The sequence below is a fragment of the Xenopus laevis genome, chromosome 4L (assembly GCF_017654675.1).
Source record: "Xenopus laevis strain J_2021 chromosome 4L, Xenopus_laevis_v10.1, whole genome shotgun sequence".
NCBI lineage: Eukaryota > Metazoa > Chordata > Amphibia > Anura > Pipidae > Xenopus > Xenopus laevis.
Genome location: NC_054377.1, coordinates 45,162,503 through 45,186,109, shown reverse-complemented (window position 1 = coordinate 45,186,109; position 23,607 = coordinate 45,162,503). Strand labels below are relative to the sequence as shown.

The window sequence follows — 23,607 nt, the reverse complement described above, 5'->3', positions numbered from 1 at the left end:
ACTAATTCTCTGTTTAATAACTCCCTTCCTGGAGCCTATCTCAGTACCTGGGGAGAAATTAAAGGCTAGAGTGACCTTTTTCCACCTTTTTCTAGTCACTCTACCACAGTAGGTTTTACCTATATTACCTGACTATTTTCGAGATAAGAAAAATATGCCTACATTCATTGTATGATTTAATCAGAGATGAACTAAGATTCTAATGTATGTCCTGTCATTGTTTCAGTAAACATTTAAAATCAATCTACCGTAATCATGTCCCCTGTTAAATTTAAGGTTCAACAGAAAGTATAAAGAGACATCAGAAAAAAAATATTAATGCATTTGTTTTTTTTGCATCAGTTGAGAGCCATTCCAGCTCCATTCGAGTTAGCACCGTGACGGGCTCTCATCTGCATTGCCCATCGGTCTCACCAACCACTGGGCTTTAGCTCATAAATCACCAGGTACCAGGTAAATACAACCAGGTAGCAGAATCCTCGGACTTCTCCACCTCTATACTGTTTTCATTTTCTTAACCTTTATTTCTCAAATGCTGGTCTACAATCCTGATTGCATCTACCAAATCATTTATCAATACCCGATAAGTCGGGGTCTATATATAATATTTGTTCAATATTTAATGTTGATCAATCATTTTAACGCACATCGGCAATCTGAGATTGCAATATATATATATATATATACACAATTTTTGTTAAATGATTAATTCTGATTAAGACAGATATATTTAAGTCAATGAATTTTGTATGTACTCACATGGCACTTATCACTTTAAAGTAATCTCAATAGAAATTTTAGTCAGCATATGCACTGTGTTTGTAAAATAATATTCACAAGCAGAAGGTATATTAAAAACCGTTTAACAAACTGGAGACCTATTATCAATTTAATTAATTAAATTTATTTTGGTTTAGTAATTACACATAGCACTTGATGAGTGATAAAAACGGAGTGATTGGGTGTGTGGAAAGAGGGGGGTTATTTTTTTCCTCTTTCTTACAAAGGAAATCAAATAATTGTAAGCACTGGCATTGTATCAAAAAAAAAGTTTTGTATGATTAAACAACATAAGAAATATTGTGTATAACTCAAAAATCCAATAATAAAGCCACCAGCAGGGAGTTGGCATCACCCTCTTTTCTTCAAAAGAAATCCTCTTACTGGAGAATTAAGTGACTGTATTTCTCTAAACCTTATTGTTTGATAAAGAAGGGATATCTTTTTCTCTTTAAATTTATAGCTTAAACACACTGATGCAAGTCAGATTCCTTCTTTATAATTTCAACCAATACATCCGTGGTTAGATCCTTTCTCTTTTCAAACAACATCAGAGAACAAGTTATCTCAGTGTCCCCTCAGTGTCCCAGGCATCCCCTATGTCCCCTATGTATGGAAGCGCTGGGGATGTCTATGGCGATGCATCACTGAGACCTACATATGAGGAATTCATAAGATTCCCAGTGTTTATGCCGTGTTCCAGCTTTGGAGAATGACATGGAAAATGGAGGAAGCAGGGTCTAGGATCTGCAAATAAGCACAGGAGAAAAATTTGGGTGGGTTATATCTTCTACTGAATAGAACTGCTGTCAGTGAGAAACGGGAAGGTCCTTTTGCATACGATCTGTCACATGATGGGTGTCTGGGGCATTATCTGACCTTTAAAGGGAAAACTTTGTAGGAGTGTATAAAAATATCTTACAGGCAACAACCCATATGTAAATTTCTGTTTCATAAGTATATTCATTGCTTTTTTTTTATTCTTAGCAATATGTCCCCATAGTTGTATTATGTAGCATGTTGCCATTTTAATTACTAAAATCTGCCCTTATATGATGCACTATGCTCACACACCGACCAAGGATGCGCATACATGCTGGGTTACATCAGACAATAACTGAATGGATAATTTTTCCACCTAAGCCTGGTCCTACTCACCCATTTACTATCTCTATTGATGGCATGCTAATTTACCCTGTCAACTCAGCACACTGTCTGAGGGTAATCTTTGACTCCCCTACTTTTCTGGTCATGTTAACACCACTGTCAAAACCTGTCACTTTTTCTTACGCAATATTGAATAAACACCTGCTACAGCCAAGACGCTCATGCATGCTCTCATCCTATCCTGACTGGTTTACTGTAACCTTCTACTCACTGGTCTCCCTAACTTTCATCTCTCCCCTCACTCTGTAGTAAATACTGATGCCAGAATTCTCCTCCTCTTATCCAAAAGTGTACCAGACCTCACCCCTACTAAAGTCCTTAGCATGGCTGCCTATAAAACAAAGAATAACTTCTAAACTCCTCCTCATAACCTTTAAAGCCCTTCATTGCTTGACCTAACTACATCTCATCTCTTGTCTCTCTCTATGTTCCTGGCCGAATCCTCTGATGCTCCCAGTCTGGAATGCTTGGTGTCAGTTGAAAATGCCAACACCTTACTCGTGAAATGGGATGACAACTTTAAGTAGCAGATGCTGGTAATTAAAAAAATGCAATTGCATTTTATTTTTATTCCATTTCAGTCTGCTCTCTGGCATGGTACCCAGGACTCACTTCCTGCTTTGCAATGGTGGTTCTGTAGGAATGCTCCACTTTGATATTTTGGCCAAGCTTAGTTATGTGAATAGCAGGAGCACCAGGTACTTGCCTTTGAACAAAATACTTAGGCCTTGTTCTGTGCAATGCCATGCAAGGCTGCTTACATGATTTTGCATTAGACCCTATGGATTCTTTGGTGTATTGCTTTTTCTCTTGCTTCTCTTCTAGGCCTGTACCTTATGAAGATGCCCCTGGAAGACTTCCACTTTAATTCAGGAAAAGAGGAAATAATGATAATGATATAAAGGTGAACAAGGAAACGTATAATATGGTTAAATATGCTAGCCAAGAAGTCATCTATAACCAGGTATCTATATTGCCTGTCATAGAGACAAACCACTATATGCTGCTCCAGTTACTGATTTATGTGTGCATCAAAAGTTAGAACTAACCAGTTTTACTTTCAGCAGGAACGGTATAGGCAAAATGTAGCTCTTTCATACAATTTCCATATAATTTTTGTATTACAAAGCACTTATAATAGGGTAAAATGTTGCCAATTTACCATAAATGTCTAATTAATGGTTAATGCGTATATTTTCAGGTTGGCTACTAGGGGTAGCTGGAGGATAACAATTGTTGAGAGAGGCCCCAGTGGGTGGAGAATAGCAAGTTATATAAGGAAGTGAGAAGAGAGATGCATCATAGGAAGAGAGATGAGCAGTGGGCTCTGTAGCAGTAGAGACATCTCCTGGAAGATGTACTAAGGCTAAATAGTGAAAGTCATAATGGTATAACAGTATGCTCTAGGAAGTGTAAGAGAACTAGGTAATCAACATGGGCAACTATGGCCCCAATTAGGAGTTAGTGGTCATAGTGTTCCCAGAGGGAATCCTACCAGCCAGGGTTTAAGTGGAGAGGCTGATCCAGATAGAGCTGGCCAGGGCCCAAGTGGGGTGCCTGTGAGTGTGAGTCCCCCCCTGGCAGTGTGCTGTTACAGGAAGTGTCATATGGAATGCTGGGAGATTGAGCCCTGTGAATGTGCTGCTGCTTAATTGAAGGCTATGAAAATAAAGAGAATGTGATTAAACTACAACTCTCTGAATCGTGTGTGTCACTGAACGTTTCCCACACACAAGCAGTTGGTGGTACACTAAGGGTTAACAACCAGTACAGCACAGGAGATATTTTGCACTTTACAGAATCAGTGCAGCACCTTGTGTCCAGTTCAAATGATAGTAATTTTGCCCCTTAGTCTTCTAACTCTAAATTTTATTTTTATTTCAGTTGTAGATCATGTACAGGGAATTTGGTTAATAGATGTCCAAATATATTATGATTTATTTTTTTATATTTAGTCACATGTATATTGATTTGGTAGCAGTTCATGTCTTTGCAATTGAAGATCTTTTGGTTTGGGGGTTAGATTAGTTTTATTTCTGTATAAGAAAGTTATTTCTACATTCCATTTTATGACTGCTGCTTTTGAATGTGAGCTGCATGCTAAGAATCAATTGCAAACTCACTGAACAGTTATGTCTAGGGATGGGTGAATTTGACACGTTTCGTTTCGCCAAAAATTTGCCACCGGCAAAATGTCACTGACACCCATTAAAGTCTATGGGCGTCAAAAAAATGTTGTTCGGCAAAATTTTTTTGACGTGCGTCTTTTTATTTTGACACACAACACCATACAAGTCTATGGGCGTCATTTTTTGGCAAAACAAGGCGAAAAAATTTGCCCATCCCTAGCTATGTCTAATGTGGCTCCCCCTTAAAGTCGCTGACTAACTCAGAGTTAGAGAGCTGAAAAGCAGTTCTGTTCTGTTACATTAGCCATCCCTTGCCTCTTTATAGGTCCCTGGTGAGGCCTCATCTGGAGTATGCAGGGCAGTTTTGGACTCCAGTCCTTAAGAGGGATATAAATGAGCTGGAGAGAGTGCAGAGACGTGCAACTAAACTGGTTAGAGGGATGGAAGACTTAAATTATGAGAGTAGACTGTAAAGGTTGGGGTTGTTTTCTCTGGAAAAAAGGCGCTTGCGAGGGGACATGATTACACTTTACAAGTACATTAGAGGACATTATAGACAAATAGCAGGGGACCTTTTTACCCATAAAGTGGTCACCGTACCAGAGGCCATCCCTTTAGACTAGAAGAAAAGAACTTTCATTTGAAACAACGTAGGGGGTTCTTCACAGTCAGGACAGTGAGGTTGTGGAATGCACTGCCGGGTGATGTTGTGATGGCTGATTCAGTTAATGCCTTTAAGAATGGCTTGGATGATTTTTTGGACAGATTAATATCAAAGGCTATTGTGATACTAAACTCTATAGTTAGTTTAGATATGGGTATATAGAATTTATGTGAAGGTATGGAGGGGTGTGTGTATGGATGCTGGGTTTTCATTTGGAGGGGTTGAACTTCATGGACTTTGTCTTTTTTCAACCAAATGTAACTATCTGGTCACTCCAGCCTTTATACATAACATTTTTGGCTAACTAACTATATCAGATTTTTTTTTTTTTTTTTTGCACAGCCTATCTATTTACCCTGTTTTTATTTTTACACCAAACTATTTCTTTAAAGTAAGGGTCAGAGGCATCCCTGATATGAAACCCCTATAGTTAACAATAGGTTTACCCACACAATTCCAAAGTACTCTACCGAATATTTTGTCCCCATTCAGAGAAACAAGTAGAGAAGATATCTAAAAATATTCTCATTCTTAATGATTTTTAACATTAGCAAGTAGTGATGGGCGAATTTGGGGCGTTTCGTGAAAAATTGCGAATTTCCCGCAAAATTCGCGAAAATTTTCGCAGAGGTTTTGCAAATTTATTCGCCGGAGGCGAATCGCGGGAATTCGCCGCAAATTCGCACCTGGCGAATAAATTTCGCCCATCACTATTACCAAATATTTTATTGGTTTAGTTGCATTGAAAATCCTATAATAACATACTTATGGTTTCATTCTAATAGTTGTATAGGGTTGCATTTATAGTTCAGTTCTTTTAAAATTACCATATTGCTACTTTTTATAATTTACAATAACAACAACATCCACATTATTTAGTCAATAGATGCCCCCCCCATGTAAACATGGTAGCACCCACATTCAATATAGTCTGGTGCAAGCCATGTTTTCAACTGTCACATGTTGGCAGTTGGAGAGAGAGGAGTGAAGGAGCTAAAATGGAGAGGAGAATTATGGATTATTTTGAGTTTAGAGAATTGCAAATTGAGAAGAAGAGAGGGAGAGTTGATGAAGATGGAAGGAGCAAGAAGAGGAGGATGCTGGATAAGGAGGAGAAAGAGATTAGTAGGGAGGAAAGCAGTCAGAGTGGCAGCAGAAGACTTGGAGGAGAGAGGAGGAGAGAGGAGAGTCTTGCAGGTATCGCACAATATCAAAACATTTTCAATGAGTTTTAATTTAACTGGAGTGACTTTCTCTTTAGTAATACAAAGAGGGTGGTAATTTGGCCAAATGCCCCTAGTTTAATGCTGTTTTAGGAAATCTTGCTCTAGGGTATTTGTCCCTAGCTTTTGACTGGCCAATATACCATGTGGGGGTCTGATCATGAGGGAGTTGGGATTTCCATATCCTTTTGCTTATTATTATAAATATTACAGTAGATTAATATATGAAATACTTAGTCATCTGGCAAATAATTGATCATCTGGTGATAGGGTTGTGAGTGACTTCTGGCCATGATTGTAACCATTCTAAGCTTGAAGGATCCACAGCAGGCACCTTCATCTCTTAAAGACAGTTTAACTGACACAGGGGTAGCAATTTTAGAGTGGATAACATAGATCATAAAAATAAATCCTGCCCACTGGATACTACCTTCACACATTTGATGAGTTCCCTCACGTAAACTGCGCTCCTTGTGGACTTCCAGTAAGAAAACATATATGTTGGGGTAACCCCTGTCCTCATGAATTCTTTGGGGATATTGCTCAGCCTGAATTTCCTCAGTTGCTCAGTCACTTAGACTGTTGGTCGCTTAAATGCTCCCTCTGCTCGTTGCAGTGGCAGGCAGCACCCCAGCCTCTCTGGGAGTTCCCAACACAGACAGATAGTCTTCCTGCTCTGAGAGACCTTCCTAAGCTTTCCACAAAAATTAAATACCTTTCCATGGGACAGCCTTCCTGTGGAAAGTGAGCTCCAATTTGTGAGCTGGACCACTGGAGTAGATTGTCTGTTACTTCCAGAGCACTATAGCTTCCAGGGCCAGACAGCAAAATCCTTAAGGCAGAGAAACCATTCTCTGTTTAGTAACATCTCCCTTGAAACTTACATCTCCCACTACAGAGAACATTAAGGGAAAATTCAACTTTTTACACATTTCTTTGGTCACTCTCACACCATAAATACTATTCAGTTGGTCACTTGGAATCAGATTAAAAAATAAGTTACTAAAACCAAAAAAAAATAGGTATTTGTGACTAATGTATCCCAGAAATACTTCTATGCTTTTAGTCACTTGGAAGAGATGATAAAATACCTCTCTGCAGCTGGTCTTCTGGCAAATGCTTTATAGGTATAACTTCTGACACCTATAATCCTTGAACACTCCTATGCATTTAGTCAATTAAAAAATACTTAAAATACTTAAAGCGTAAGTATTGCTACCTGGCACTGAGCTACAATCAGTCACTTGAAATTAGGTTGACAATGATTAAAGATTGATAAAGCTGTATTTGTAGAAAACAAACTTTAAACAGGCATATTAAAATTTCTGTCAATGTTCCCAACACATGTTTAATTGAAAAATTGCAGCCTTAAAGAACATCGAGAAAAGGAGGAAAAGTGAAGAAAAAGATGAAGGAGGGAGGAAAAAAAGAAGAATGCTGCATGCGGAGGAGGAGAAAAGCAGGAAAACATCCAGTCAGAAGAGCCGCAACAGTTTTATGGATGAAAAAAACAGAAAGGGGAGAGAAGCAGGTAGGACTCAGATTTAAAAGTGTATTTGTGGTGGCAATGTGATACTTATTTTTACTAATATACCAAAGATTTACGTCTATATAGTCAATTAGAAACAAGTTGTTAGATTGGAAGCTAATAACTAACAGGCAATGACCATAACATACCCATGAAAGACTTCCATGCAGTTAAAGATATATATATATATATATATACATACACCAATATCTATAGTAATAGTCGATTTTAGTATCACAATAGTTTATTATATTATACTTATATTATACTGGTCCAAGAAATCATCCAGGCCATCTATCTTAAAGGCATTAATAGCTATCTGCCTGTATATTAATTTGAGCATAGTGTTGGATGGCCATGGCAAATCAGGGCAGTTATGCATACAAGGTGGCATTTTTTTTTATTAGGGTCATATTCTATTTCTTGGGAGGGTCCACTGCACAGAGGTGACTGGAAGACTATTAACTGTCATTCAAAGGGGGGTTGGGTACCTCTAATTTAGTCTTTGGCACAAATAAGCACAGCATTTGACTACTTTGAAGTGCTGCATCGCAATTTCTTTTGAAGTATCCAGTTCCCTTGGCAGTGGGATAAGCAGCATGCACCCAACGCTACAAAAAGTGGTGGTATAGTGGAAGCAACTCCTACAGCTAAAATTATAGGTTTCTAAGACCCCCTCCCCCAAAAAAGTTGTGTTCAGTTGCTACTCTTGAAAAAAAAACTGATTGTTAATGAAGCGATTTCTGGCAATAATTTTTGATTCTTGAGTGACGTAGCAAAGAAATGTACAGAAAAAATGTTTCATTTGTTCATTATGCAAGCTGATAGATTGATCTTTTTTCTTCAGTAGAAGGAAGTGATCAGGAGAAGGCCTTTCCCCAGAAACCAGATGTATGTAACATCAAGGACTACAATTTTTATGCTGTCATTGGACAGGGAGGATTCGGAAAAGTGAGTAATTAGCTTTGCAAGAGGGATAGCACTTTTTATCAACCAGTGCTTAACCTTGTGGCAGAAAGTTAATAGGAATGTGTATTTTAATATTAATTTCTTCTTGCCTTTCTGAGGTATTGCTGGCTAGACTACGTGGCAAGAAAAGATCCGTTGCCATGAAAACCGTAAAGAAAACATCCATGTCATCGATCATGAGCATCAAGAAGGAGGCCCGTGTGATGAGGATTGCTAAAACAAATCCATTCATGGTCAACACCAAAGCATTTTTTCAGTCACAGGTATGAAACAGTTAGTACTGATGTAAGTAATGACTTAAGCATGTAGTAGCAAACTTCAAGCAACATAGGTCTTTAGTTATTGCCAGTTCTTAGGACAGTTTAAGGTCACTTCTTAAGAAACTGATAAGGAGATATACAGTAAAATACCATTATATGGAACATGCATCCATTGCAAAGTGCTGAATGCTCTGAATGAGACATTACATGCACCTGACAACACAAGACATTGCTTCCTGATCAGCATTTGTAATTCAGGAGAATGCAAATGAAACCCCACACTACACAATATTAGTTACATTACACTATCTTTGTGGGTACTGAGTGTAGAAATGTAATATTAATCACAAGACAGAGCATTTTAATCCAGCATAATATGCTAAGCATAGCCATTGCCCTGGGCACCTTTGTGCATGACCGTTAAAGGTCACAGTTTTTGTGCCTTCAATTTGTGCCTCTTGTGTCCCAGACAAAAATCCAGTTTCCCATTGGGGAGATAGGATTCAGTCAGTTGAAAAAAAGAAAGTTAAATCTAAAAAGTTTGATTAGTACAATTGTACAACCCATCTTTTTTGATACCCTATGATTGTGTGGTCTTAAAGAAGAACCAAACCCTTTTTATTTAAATCACCCACCCCTACCCTACATAGACCCCCCTCTCTGTTCCCTCCAGCCTAGGTGTTAGCCTGGGTAAATACCCCAAACTCTTTACTTACCCCTCGTTGCAGATTCACGGCATCAGAGTTCACGGGCACCATCTTCTTCTCTTCGGTAATCTTCGCAAAGAAAGCAGCGTGTCACCGCAATTGCAGTTGGCACATTCTGCCGGTCCCGAACAACTGCGCATGCGCCAAAAGCCAAGGAAATTGCCGAAGCGCCAGAAGAAGACCCAAAGATTACCGAAGAGAAGAAGATGGCGTCCTGAACTCTGATGCCCTTAATCTGCAACGAGGCGTAAGTAAAGAGTTATGGGCATTTACCCAGGGTAACACCTAGGCTGGGGGGGAGCAGGGAGGAGGGTCTATATAGGGTAGGGGGTAGGGGATTATAATAAAAAGGGTTTGGTTCTCCTTTAACGAGCAATAATAAAATTGCCTAATATTTGATTTCCATTTTTTGTATTTTTATTTGTCTCTTTAACCAGAGCCATGCCTTCTTTGTGATGGAATTAGCCCTTGGAAGAAGCCTTGAAGATGAAATCAGAGACTGGAGAAGATTTGAGATGCCCAGAGTAGTGTAAGTGAACACTGGATGGACAGAACACAGACCATGACACAGCACATTCCTAAAATTGCCAGAGACCCCACAAAACTAAGAATTAAAAGGATAGTTAATAATTATAAATAAGTAGTGTTTAACTTTTAGATTGATGTCATTATATGAGCAAATTAATACACGTGGTTATATCACATACTTTTCATTTCAATATTTTTAATTATTTTTGCTATACTATGTTCATATAGGGAGAAAAAAAACTAGGAACCTGTTTTGTGTGAGATCCTTTGTGTTTAGTTATATAGTGCACATTTGTAAATAATTAAATTTAAAAAAAAAAAATTATATTATGTATGAAAATTATTTCTGGTGGTTCTGACTAATGAAGCAATGAAGGGAGCAATTAATTGATATGTGTCCATTTTTCTTACCGGTAATAATTTGTTTAAGGAAAACTAGCCCTCATTTGGGACTTTGTCTGGTAAATTATGCTTTAATTAGGGAGTATCCTGTGATGTGCTAATTTTTCTTAAGACATTGTTCAACTCGTGAAAGTTTTTATTCTACTGATGGCTTTTTTCTGTGCTGGCATTCACCAGCGATAAATAACTGTATGTGCTACTAGTTTACACATCGGAGGATGCTGGAACAGGGAGAAGGTCAGCAGATGAACAAATACTAATGAGTATAGGTACAAACATTAAAAGGCAGTGACACACAGGCTATTCCAGGGCTTTATCAAACATGCTATTTCCATCTTTGACTGTGGTAACCAAAACAGATTTCAAAATCAGAGTTGTCCCATTCATTACTATGGCAAGCACCCAGACCGACAGATGCACTCACCGGTTGGGCAATTATTATTTCAAAATGCTCAAAATACTGGATTTGTTAAGTAACAGTCTCCTGGTAACATAGTACTAAGTTTGGTTGAAAAAATACAAGTCCATCAAGTTCAACCTTTTTAAACCTATATAGAACCTGCCTAACCGCTAGTTGATCCAGAGGAAGGCAAAAAAAACCCATTTGAAGCCTCTCCAATTTGCCGCAGAGGGGGAAAAAATTCCGTCCTGATTTCAAGATGACAATCGTACCAGTCCCTGGATCAACTTGTACTAGAAACTATTTTTTATGACCCTGTATTCCCTCACTTACTAAAAAGCCATCCACCCCCTTCTTAAATCTATGTAATGGGTCAGCCTGTACTCCCTGTTTCAGGGAGAGAATTCCACAACTTGGTCTGTGCCCATAGGTCTGTAAATGGCTTGGGCTAGAAAACACCCAGAATTGCCTGGAGCACCATTGCCCTAAGTAGTAAATCTTATTCATCCCAATAATATTATAGACTCTAAAATGTACAAGGACCCACTAATATTATCCAAATATCAGCCCTGAACAAGAGTAGCAACTATGTGATTCCTTCTTATTTAATAAGAAGATTTAATAGTAGTGCTTTGTGTTGTTTGTTTAAATCCGCATCATTTGGAAATTAAGTTATTAGAAAAATAACACTAGGAATGAAAGAATGTAATATATTTGTTTTACTCAGTAATGTGCATCACAAGATATGGTATATATTTCTGTGTTAAAAGGTTCCACGCAGCAGAGATCATTTGCGGACTGCAGTTTCTTCATTCAAAAGGAATTATTCATCGGTTAGTATTATTATGCAAATGCTCCATTCTCTTTAATATTGTGTTTTCTCATTATATGTATATTCACATTTTTCTTAAGGGCAAAGCTCACCTTTACAACCTGCAATTTGATATTTGATAGGGTTTTTATAGTACCAATAATTGGTCTTATTTTTTATCCTAAGGTTATTATACATTTGATTTATTGTCTCTAAGGCTCATGGCACACTGTACATTTTGACTTCTTTAGGAAAACAGAAGGAATAAAAAAAATCCTTTCTTTTAGCAGCCATTTCCCATTTCTCATTTGAATGAGAGGTGTTCTCCCTATCAGTGACTGGGGATAGTGTCTGCAGCCACTCACAGACTTAAATAGTTGCTGCCCAGTAAAGCTTTAGATGCCCTCTGATTTATTGTAAAAAATACAGGTATGGGATACATTATCCAGAAACCCATTATCCAGAAAGCTCCACATTACAGAATGTCAGTCTCCCATTTGCTCCATTTTATCCAAATAATTACAATTTTTAAAAACAATTCCCTTTTTTTCTGTAGTAATAAAACAGTAGTGTGTACTTGATCCAGACTAAGATATAATACATCTTTAACTGAAGCAAAACCAGCCTATTGGTTTTATTTAATATTTAAATGATTTTCTGGTAGACTTAAGGCATGAAGATCCTAATTAAGGAAGGATCCGTTATCCGGAAAACCCCAGGTCCCACGTATTCTGGGTAACAGGTCCCATACCTTTACCAAATATTACTGATCCCCTGTTAGCTTCTAAACTCAGCCAGCCAATACTCAATAGTGGTTCCACAGGGAATCAATAATACTTCCTATGTTTCCATGTTTTAGAGAAGAGGATCTATGTTCTTGTGCAGCAACTGTAAATATGTAAATTGTTTGACAAGAGATGACTCAGAAACCAGGCTATGGCATCATCATCATTTTTTTCATATAGCACCATCAAGTTACATAGTGCTTTACAATATCACACAGTAACAATAGACAGTGGTCTCATACTAAATTAAAAAAACAAGGGTTACAAAGTGAAACAGTAGGATTAATGGGCATTGTGTTCAGTAGCTGACAATCTACAATGGTGCTACTTTTAAATAGGTATAAAACCATTTAAAACATTAACATTATTTTTTTGCATTTAAGGTGAACTTTAAAAAAATAAATACATTTCTAGTGCTTGCTAATAATAGTGCCATGTACCCTGCCATGACATTAATGACCATTCTCCCTTTTCTGATGCTGCATGGATTTCCCCGTTTTATACACTTTGGGTAAGTTGTACAGTGTGCCATTTTTTAAGATTAATTTTCATCATGCTGGATTTTATCATTTTTTTTCAGCTCTATATATGGCTTAATTAATCAAACAGTTTAAGGCCTATCTTATTTATGAGCAGTTCTTAGGGGTCATTTACAAACAATGTATGACAAATAGGCACAAATTATCTATGTCTTATCTGGGGGAGGTACAAAAGCTCCAACATTTGTATCATGGGCTTTTTAAAATGCCACACTTATCCCTAACACATAACAGAAGGGAGCATAATTTATCTGCCAATATTCTGAACAAATAAAGTCCATCAAAGAAGATTATACCATGGTTGATTTACAATATGTTGCATTTAGCAAAAGATAAATTAAAAATATTGTCCCTGCACACTGTATTTTCCCCTAGATAATTATTATAAACCTGACCTGACTCTTCTTTTTACACTGTTTACTGCAACTCCTAATGCCCACATGTTTGATCAATATATTTATATTACAGAGATCTCAAACCAGGCAACATTCTTCTGGACAAACAAGGTCATGTCAAAATCGCTGATTTTGGACTTGCAGTGGACGACATCTTCGGAGACCAAACCATCGTTGGATATGCAGGGACGCCTGGATACATGGCCCCAGAGGTGAGAAACCCAATTCCAGTATTTACAACATCTGCCTACTAACAGGAATCAATATCCATTTCCAAAAATGCAATTTACAGATACAGGTTTTGAAAGTAAAGGTTGGATGTTATGAATAGTTTAATATAAATGAGTTACTTATGTGCATTTTTGCATTTGTAAATATGGGCCCACAATGTTTTATCTTCTAGCATGCATATCTTTATATGACCAACTGCTGATACTTGTAAGCGCAAGTTACTTTAAAGTTAACTTTAAATTTAACCATAGCCATTATTAATATATATATGTTATTTATATTATTATTATTTTTGTTTTCCAAAATGGACCAGCACTCCGAGCATTTCCAGTTGAATAATTTATTGTTACATCACTCGTGTATCCAACGTTTTGGCCCTCGTTGGGGCCTTTATCAAGGATAAATCCTTGATAAAGGCCCCAAAGAGGGCCAAAACTTTTTATACACGAGTGATGTAACAAATTATTCAACTGGAAATGCTTGGAGTGCTGGTCCATTTTGAAAAATACATGTGACCAAGTAAAATATATATATATATATATATATATATATATATATATATATATATATATATATATATATATATATATATAACAAGCATTATGAGGCAGATTTATTAAGGGTCAAATAGTAAATTCAAATTTCAAAATTCACACATTCAAATTTTAATCCCCCCAGTCGAATGTATATTCAAATATTCACCACCTAAAACCTGCCGAGTTCATGTACAAGTCAATGGCAGAGGTATTTTGAGCCATTTGGAGATGTTAATAGAGCTTAATGAAATTCAAGTTTTTTTTCGGGAGAAAAAATGGATTTGTACGAATCGAATATGATTTGAATTTTTGGGTCCGAAGCATTTCTTTGAATATTAGACATTAAATTTTTTACTTAAATAACCTCCCAGTCGTGTTGTGAGTATATTCGAATTAAAAAAAATTCACATGAATTCAAAATTGACAAATGGGCTTCTTAAAGTTGATCTAAATGTTGTTTTAATTTCAAAAACAGTTACTCTGTAGAACTGTACTCTTCTTTCATCCGATAAGAACCACGTAGGGGGGGCATTAATATTGGTGTGAGCGCAAGTGTGAGGAAGTGGAGGGTACAATGCCAGGGAGAGGGCAGGCAGGGGAGATACACAGACTATAGGATAACATAGTATTCGCTTAGATATTATTGAAGCTTGATAAAAAAAATTTCTATTAAAGATCCTGCTGAAGAAGGAATACAATGCCGGGGTGGACTGGTGGTCCACTGGAATTGTCATCAGTGAAATGGCCATAGGCAGATCCCCATTTTACAGTGGCAATGATAAGAAGAAGATTTGGCATTCCACCATCCGTGAAAAGCTTGAACTCCCAGACTGGCTGAGCGCAGAAATGTCAGATCTCATTCGAAAGGTGAGTATAATCAGTTGTATAGAGGCACTGTGAGTCTAAAAATACATTAGTGTACAGAAAACATTGTCCCTCACCTGTAAGAAAAACAGCACTGCATGATTCACTAAAACCCTATGATGTTTCTATTATTAACCATTTAAACCCATTGGAATATGGCTAATTTTGGCATTTTCATATATTTTAATAAAAGTCACATTTTATCAGCGCAATATGCAATTGTCAGTTACATGGACTTTCTCTCCTTAGCTCCTGAAGAAAGATCCTGCCAAACGTCTGGGTGTTAATGGAAACATCCGAGAGCACCCTGTTTTTTCAACAATTAACTGGGAGGAGCTGGAAAACAAGCGAGTAGCACCACCTTTCAAGCTTACAAGAGTAAGTATATTCCCAAAATATGTAATGGGCTAGTGACACAACTTAATTTTTAACCTCCAAGCTTTATTTCTGCAGGACTATTGATGCTCTCCTGTTAATTCAGCCTTTATTTTGCCTTCTAATAGCAACAGAGGCAAGTTGTAATTAATTGTATTAGTCAAATGGCAAGATTCTTATTAATAATAAAAAGAAGCAGTCATTGAAGTATTGGAGCTGGTTGTGACCAATTCTAGGCTTCCGGAATGTAAGTATCACTAGCTCAGCATGTGCTGGTAGATCACAATTAACATTTTCTATCTGGGTCTCTAGGGTAGATGTAGGATGCAACAATAAAGCTGACAAGCAATGGCTAGCAAATCCTTATTAATAAATCTAAAGCAATAAAATATTTTTCTTTTACTATTTCATAGCCTTCAACGGCCCATTATAAACCTCTGGATGTATCATCATGTTCGTTCTTACTGTCCTGAACGGCAACACCTCATCAGGATACTGATACCATCTACTGGACATCTGCGTGAGGATCAACCACCATCTACAGCAAATGCCTGGCCATCGATTCCAGTACCACAAAGTCTCTTCGGCACTTCCATATCCTTTAAAAAAATATGCTAAAACCAAAGGGGTATAATATGCCGACTGGCTTGGGGGTGTATAGAAACAGCAGTGGATTTAAATGATAATCCCACTTCCCTAAATTGAGCACCCAACAAACAAATATAAGAAAACAAAATAAGGCTATACAGTAGGTAACAAAATAAATACATCAAATGGGGGTGTCCCTATACCCTCTTTAACTTATGGGGTCTTGCCTTGACCCTCCTTCCTTTGCTCCATGTGCAGTGCAGTGGGGGATAAATATAATTGCTGGGGTCCCTGGGAGGGTGGGTCCCTGTCTGAGGGTATTTGGTGCTCAACCAAAGGGGTATACTATGCCGGCTGGCTTGGGGTGTATAAACAGCAGTGGATTTAAATGATTACCCAGCCCCTTAGATTGAGCACCATATTCCCTTTCACAGGGTAGGGGTTGGGATTTTCCCAGGGACCCCAGCAATAATATTTACATATTGTGTAATGGAAGATACATACAAGGTAAGCGAAGGGGGGTCGGGTATACATTAAGAAAAAAAATAAACAAAAAACAGACTCAGTTAAAATAAAATGTGTTAAAGAATTTATTCTGCAACAGACTTTTTTAAAAATATTCATTGTACAAAATATCACGCCAACATAGATAACTAACAATGAATTAATACCAAAGTTTCAAAAAGAAGCCGAAATCAGATTTGCAAAATACAATAGAGAAAACACATACAAAATTAAATTTTACCTCTTATAGGAGGAGCAGTCAAATCTTGTACTGCCTGGACAGGCAGCAACAAACAACTGCAATGTTTTTACTCTGGTGCCAAGCTGTTGTGATCCACTTGTTTGGTGAAATCGAACACCAGCAACTAGAACTATTTAAAAACAGGAAACAACATAAGTAACATAATAAATAACATAATATATAAAGGGAAAACAAAATTAGGATATAGGTAACAAAAGAGATACATCAAATGCGGGAGTCCCTATACCCTCTTCTAACTAATGGGGTCATGCCTTGACCCTCCTTCCTTTGCTCCATGTGCAGTGGGGAAGGGGATAAATACAATTGCTGGGTTCCCTGGGAGGGTGGGTCCCTGTCTGAGGGTATTTGGTGTTCAACCAAAGGGGTATACTATGCCGGCTGGCTTGAGGGAGTGTATAAACAGCAGTGGATTTAAATCATTACCCAACCCCTTAGATTGAACACCCTATTCCCTTTCACAGGGTAGGGTTTGGGATTTTCCCAGGGACCCCAGCAATTATAACATTTACATATTGTGTATACATAAAAAAACTGCATTTACATGTGTTAAAGAATTTATTCTGCAACAAAAAAAATTTAAAATATTAATTGTACAAAATATCACTCCAACATAGATAAGAAGCCAAGATTTGTTAAAACATTAATACCAAAGCTTTCACAAAGAAGCCACATCAGATTTGCAAAATACAATAGAGAAAACACATCAAAATGTAATTTTACCTCCGATAGGACGAGCTGTCAAATTTTGCACTACCTGGACAGGCAGCAACAAACAACTGCAAAGTTTTGACTCTGGTGCCAAGCTGTAGGATGGTTTAGGGCACCCACCATTTCAGAAAGCCAAACTCTACTTTTTCACCGTTTGGCAGGTTATAAATTTAGCAACAATTAAAAGCTAAAATCTTCTCACACTGGAAACTAGCATAATGATCTAAGAGGCTTCATTTCAAGCCTCTAATATTATAATTAAATGCATAGAAAAATATATATAAAAACGCATAATTTCATACAAAATGTTCCATTTTCATGGAAACCATATGTGAGTGGTCATTATTTAATGGGTACAACTTAAAATGTCTATATAGGAATGTTGTTTTGCACAAACGAAGCCTAGAGCATGAGGATGAACCACCATCTACTGCAAATACCTGGCCATCTGTTCCAATACCACAAAGGCTCTTCTCCACTTCCATATATATAGAAACACCAGTGGATTTAAATGATAATAATCCCAAATCCCTACAAACAAAAATAAGAAAACAAAATAAGGATACAGGTAACAAAATAAAAACATCAAATTGGGGTGTCCTTATACCCTCTTCTAACTAATAGGGTCATGCCTTGACCCTAATTCCTTTGCTCCATGTACAGTGGGGCAGGGGATAAATATAATTGCTGGGGTCCCTGGGTGGGTGGGTCTCTGTCTGAGGGTATTTGGTGTTCAACCAAAGGGGTATATTATGCCGGCTGGCTTGGGGGGTGTATAAACAACAGTGGATTTCAATGATTACCCAACCCCTTACTTTGAACACCCTATTCCCTTTCACAGGGTAGGGGTTCGGTTTTTCCTGGGGACCCCAGCAATTATAACATTTACATATTGCGTAATGTAAGATACATACAAGGTAAACGAAGGGGGGTCGGATGTACATAAAAAAAAACAGGCTTCATTAACATTAAATGTGCTAAAGAATTTATTCTGCAACAGAATTTTTTAAAATATTTATTGTACAAAATATGGCAACATAGATAATTAACAATGAATTAATACATTAATACCAAAGCTTTCACAAAGAAAACACATACAAAATTGTTATTTTACCTCCAGTAGGAGGAGCTGTCAAATCTTGCACTGCCTGGACAGGCAGCAACAAACTACAATGTTTTTTCTCTGGTGCCAAGCTGTAGGATGGTTTAGGGCATCCTCCATTTCAGAAAGCCAAGCACACAGATCTATATACAGAACTGTACACCCGTACATAAAGTCTCAAACACTTTCACTGCCACCTGTGCAATTCACCGTTGGCATTCACAACTTTGGCATGTAAAGAAATGCTTTTATTTCATTGTAAGTAAATACACTTGAAATGAAATGGTGACAACATTTAGGAGGTTTCCTAAATGTACAAAAATTTGACTTAAAAGCAAAAGCCTCAGAATAATTAAGTTCTGTTCGGTAGCAAATCTAGCATAAGTATTAGGATTGACCTCAAACTTTACTTTGTCACCATTTGGCAGGTTATAAAATTAGCAACAATTAAAAGCTAGGTATACAGTATAAACATGAGAGAATTTGCATGTTATTATTCATGTTAAATGAATTTCAAATGCTTGATCCAGGGAATGTTTCCGATCGCCATTGGGGTCGGGAAGGAATTTTTTCCATCTTGAGGCATAATTGGCAATGGCTTCAGGCTGGGTTTTTTGCCTTCCTCTGGATCAAAACAGTGGATATATGATAATGTAATTTAAGTTTTATTTGTCACAGCAGCAGTAAGACCTTGCCAGAGTACTGCACAGGTAAATTCAGAAGAGGGAGAAAGGAGGTTCTCTCCTGTGACTGCACGGTGGACTGCTTGTGCTAGGTGACAGCCTGCTTGGATTTCCCATCATCGACACTGCATCGACTGCAGATTCAGGTCTGGCAGCAGAGCTGCTGAACTTCTCTCATGGTAGAAGATGCAGCTCCTGCTCGTAGCAGAGTTTGGGGACCATCTTCTCTGTAGGTAGAGGCAGCCTAATACTCAGTGGTGGATATAATAACATAGTGCTGATCTCAAGTGAGGAGCGGCAGAGCATAGTAGCGATCTCTTATGGAATTCTGGCTTTGAATATTGCCTTTGGATGAGGCTGGCAAGGCCCTATTTATTTTATAAAATGTGAATAAAGGCTGTGGCCGTTTTCACCATTTCTGGCTCCTGGTGTTTCATTACGGTATGTAACAATGGGGTTCAATGGGATGGCTGAAGGCGAAGGGTCAATTGAGAAGTCCCCTTGTCATAAATAAATTCGCCAATCACTATTACCAAATATTTGATTTTTTTGCATTGAAAATCCTATAATAACATACTTATGGTTTCATTCTAATAGTTGTATAGGGTTGCATTTATAGTTCAGCTCTTTTGAAATTACCATATTGCTACTTTTTATAATTTACAATAGCAGCAACATCCATACATTATTTAGTCAATAGCTGCCCCCCCCCCATGTAAACATGGTAGCACCCACATTCAATATAGTCTGGTGCCAGGCATGTTTTCAACTGTCACATGTTGGCAGTTGGAGAGAGAGGAGTGAAGGAGCTAAAATGGAGAGGAGTATTATGGATTATTTTGAGTTTAGAGAATTGCAAGTTGAGAAGAAGAGAGGGAGAGTTGATGAAGATGGAAGGAGCAAGAAGAGGAGGATGCTGGATAAGGAGGAGAAAGAGATAAGTAGGGAGGAAAGCAGTCAGAGTGGCAGCAGAGGACTTGGAGGAGAGAGGAGGAGAGAGGAGAGTCTTGCAGGTATCGCACGATATCAAAACATTTTTAATGAGTTTTAATTTACCTGGAGTGACTTTCTCTTTAGTAATACAAAGAAGGGTGGTAATTTGGCCAAATGCCCCTAGTTTAATGCTGTTTTAGGAAATCTTGCTCTAGGGTATTTGTCCCTAGCTTTTGACTGGCCAATATACCATGTGGGGGTCTGATCATGAGGGAGTTGGGATTTCCATATCCTTCTGCTTATTATTATAAATATTACAGTAGATTAATATATGAAATACTTAGTCATCTGGCAAATAATTGATCATCTGGTGATAGGGTTGTGAGTGACTTCTGGCCATGATTGTAACCATTCTAAGCTTGAAGGATCCACAGCAGGCACCTTCATCTCTTAAAGACAGTTTAACTGACACAGGGGTAGCAATTTTAGAGTGGATAACATAGATCATAAAAATAAATCCTGCCCACTGGATACTACCTTCACACATTTGATGAGTTCCCTCACGTAAACTGCGCTCCTTGTGGACTACCAGTAAGAAAACATATATGTTGGGGTAACCCCTGTCCTCATGAATTCTTTGGGGATATTGCTCAGCCTGAATTTCCTCAGTTGCTCAGTCACTTAGACTGTTGGTCGCTTAAATGCTCCCTCTGCTCGTTGCAGTGGCAGGCAGCACCCCAGCCCCTCTGGGAGTTCCCAACACAGACAGATAGTCTTCCTGCTCTGAGAGACCTTCCTAAGCTTTCCACAAAAATTAAATACCTTTCCATGGGACAGCCTTCCTGTGGAAAGTGAGCTCCAATTTGTGAGCTGGACCACTGGAGTAGATTGTCTGTTACTTCCAGAGCACTATAGCTTCCAGGGCCAGACAGCAAAATCCTTTAGGCAGAGAAACCATTCTCTGTTTAGTAACATCTCCCTTGAAACTTACATCTCCCACTACAGAGAACATTAAGGGAAAATTCAACTTTTTACACATTTCTTTGGTCACTCTCTCACACCATAAATACTTCTATTCAGTTGGTCACTTGGAATCAGATTAAAAAATAAGTTACTAAAACCAAAAAAAATAGGTATTTGTGACTAATGTATCCCAGAAATACTTCTATGCTTTTGGTCACTTGGAAGAGATGATAAAATACCTCTCTGCAGCTGGTCTTCTGGCAAATGGTTTAATGGTATAACTTCTGACACCTATAATCCTTGAACACTCCTATGCATTTAGTCAATTAAAAAATACTTAAAATACTTAAAGCGTAAGTATTGCTACCTGGCACTGAGCTACAATCAGTCACTTGAAATTAGGTTGACAATGATTAAAGATTGATAAAGCTGTATTTGTAGAAAACAAACTTTAAACAGGCATATTAAAATTTCTGTCAATGTTCCCAACACATGTTTAATTGAAAAATTGCAGCCTTAAAGAACATCGAGAAAAGGAGGAAAAGTGAAGAAAAAGATGAAGGAGGGAGGAAAAAAAGAAGAATGCTGCATGCGGAGGAGGAGAAAAGCAGGAAAACATCCAGTCAGAAGAGCCGCAACAGTTTTATGGATGAAAAAAACAGAAAGGGGAGAGAAGCAGGTAGGACTCAGATTTAAAAGTGTATTTGTGATGGCAATGTGATACGTATTTGTACTAATATACCAAAGATTTACGTCTATATAGTCAATTAGAAACAAGTTGTTAGATTGGAAGCTAATAACTAACAGGCAATGACCATAACATACCCATGAAAGACTTCCATGCAGTTAAAAATAATATATTTCTATGCATTTGGTCTGGCAACAGGTTACATAAGTACATAGTTAAAAGTTAGGTTGAAAAAAGACTAAAGTCCATCAGATTCAACCCCTCCAAATGAACAAATAAACACATACTTCTGAAGACCTATCCTTATCACTCACATGTATAAAAAAAAAATATATATATATATATATATATACCTGTACATACATACACCAATATCTATAGTAATAGTGGATTTTAGTATCACGATAGTTTATTATATTATACTTATATTATACTTGTCCAAGAAATCATCCAGGCCATCCATCTTAAAGGCATTAATAGAATCCCGCTATCTGCCTGTATATTAATTTGAGCATAGTGTTGGATGGCCATGGCAAATCAGGGCAGTTATGCATACAAGGTGGCATTTTTTTTTATTAGGGTCATATTCTATTTCTTGGGAGGGTCCACTGCACAGACGACCCAGGTGACTGGAAGACTATTAATTGTCGTTCTAAGGGGGGTTGGGTACCTCTAATTTAGTCTTTGGCACAAATAAGCACAGCATTTGACTACTTTGAAGTGCTGCATCGCAATTTCTTTTGAAGTATCCAGTTCCCTTGGCAGTGGAATAAGCAGCATGCACCCAACGCTACAAAAAGTGGTGGTATAGTGGAAGCAACTCCTACAGCTAAAATTATAGGTTTCTAAGACCCCCTCCCCCAAAAAAGTTGTGTTCAGTTGCTACTCTTGAAAAAAAAACTGATTGTTAATGAGCGATTTCTGGCAATAATTTTTGATTCTTGAGTGACGTAGCAAAGAAATGTACAGAAAAAATTTTTCATTTGTTCATTATGCAGGCTGATAGATTGATCTTTTTTCTTCAGTAGAAGGAAGTGATCAGGAGAAGGCCTTTCCCCAGAAACCAGATGTATGTAACATCAAGGACTACAATTTTTATGCTGTCATTGGACAGGGAGGATTCGGAAAAGTGAGTAATTAGCTTTGCAAGAGGGATAGCACTTTTAATCAACCAGTGCTTAACCTTGTGGCAGAAAGTTAATAGGAATGTGTATTTTAATATTAATTTCTTCTTGCCTTTCTGAGGTATTGCTGGCTAGACTACGTGGCAAGAAAAGATCCGTTGCCATGAAAACCGTAAAGAAAGCATCCATGTCATCAATCATGAGCATCAAGAAGGAGGCCCGTGTGATGAGGATTGCTAAAACAAATCCATTTATGATCAACACCAAAGCATTTTTTCAGTCACAGGTATGAAACAGTTAGTACTGATGTAAGTAATGACTTAAGCATGTAGTAGCAAACTTCAAGCAACATAGGTCTTTAGTTATTGCCAGTTCTTAGGACAGTTTAAGGTCACTTCTTAAGAAACTGATAAGGAGATTTACAGTAAAATACCATTATATGGAACATGCATCCATTGCAAAGTGCTGAATGCTCTGAATGAGACATTACCTGCACCTGACAACACAAGACATTGCTTCCTGATCAGCATTTGTAATTCAGGAGAATGCAAATGAAACCCCACACTACACAATATTAGTTACATTACACTATCTTTGTGGGTACTGAGTGTAGAAATGTAATATTAATCACAAGACAGAGCATTTTAATCCAGCATAATATGCTAAGCATAGCCATTGCCCTGGGCACCTTTGTGCATGACCGTTAAAGGTCACAGTTTTTGTGCCTTCAATTTGTGCCTCTTGTGTCCCAGACAAAAA

At 37.7% G+C, this 23,607-nt stretch overlaps 1 protein-coding gene across 1 annotated transcript; it reads left to right on the top strand.

The window, feature by feature from the left end:
• Positions 1-2,388: 2,388 nt before the first annotated feature.
• Positions 2,389-19,021, top strand: LOC121403144 (protein kinase C delta type-like). The gene is made up of 11 exons (XM_041591036.1): positions 2,389-2,483; positions 2,773-2,851; positions 7,330-7,494; positions 8,342-8,442; positions 8,559-8,723; positions 9,865-9,956; positions 11,528-11,590; positions 13,361-13,499; positions 14,730-14,921; positions 15,168-15,296; positions 15,707-19,021. Exons 3-11 carry the CDS (start codon positions 7,398-7,400, stop codon positions 15,764-15,766), a joined length of 1,038 nt encoding a protein of 345 aa, XP_041446970.1. The 5' UTR covers positions 2,389-2,483; positions 2,773-2,851; positions 7,330-7,397; the 3' UTR covers positions 15,767-19,021.
• The last annotated feature ends 4,586 nt before the right edge of the window (positions 19,022-23,607 follow it).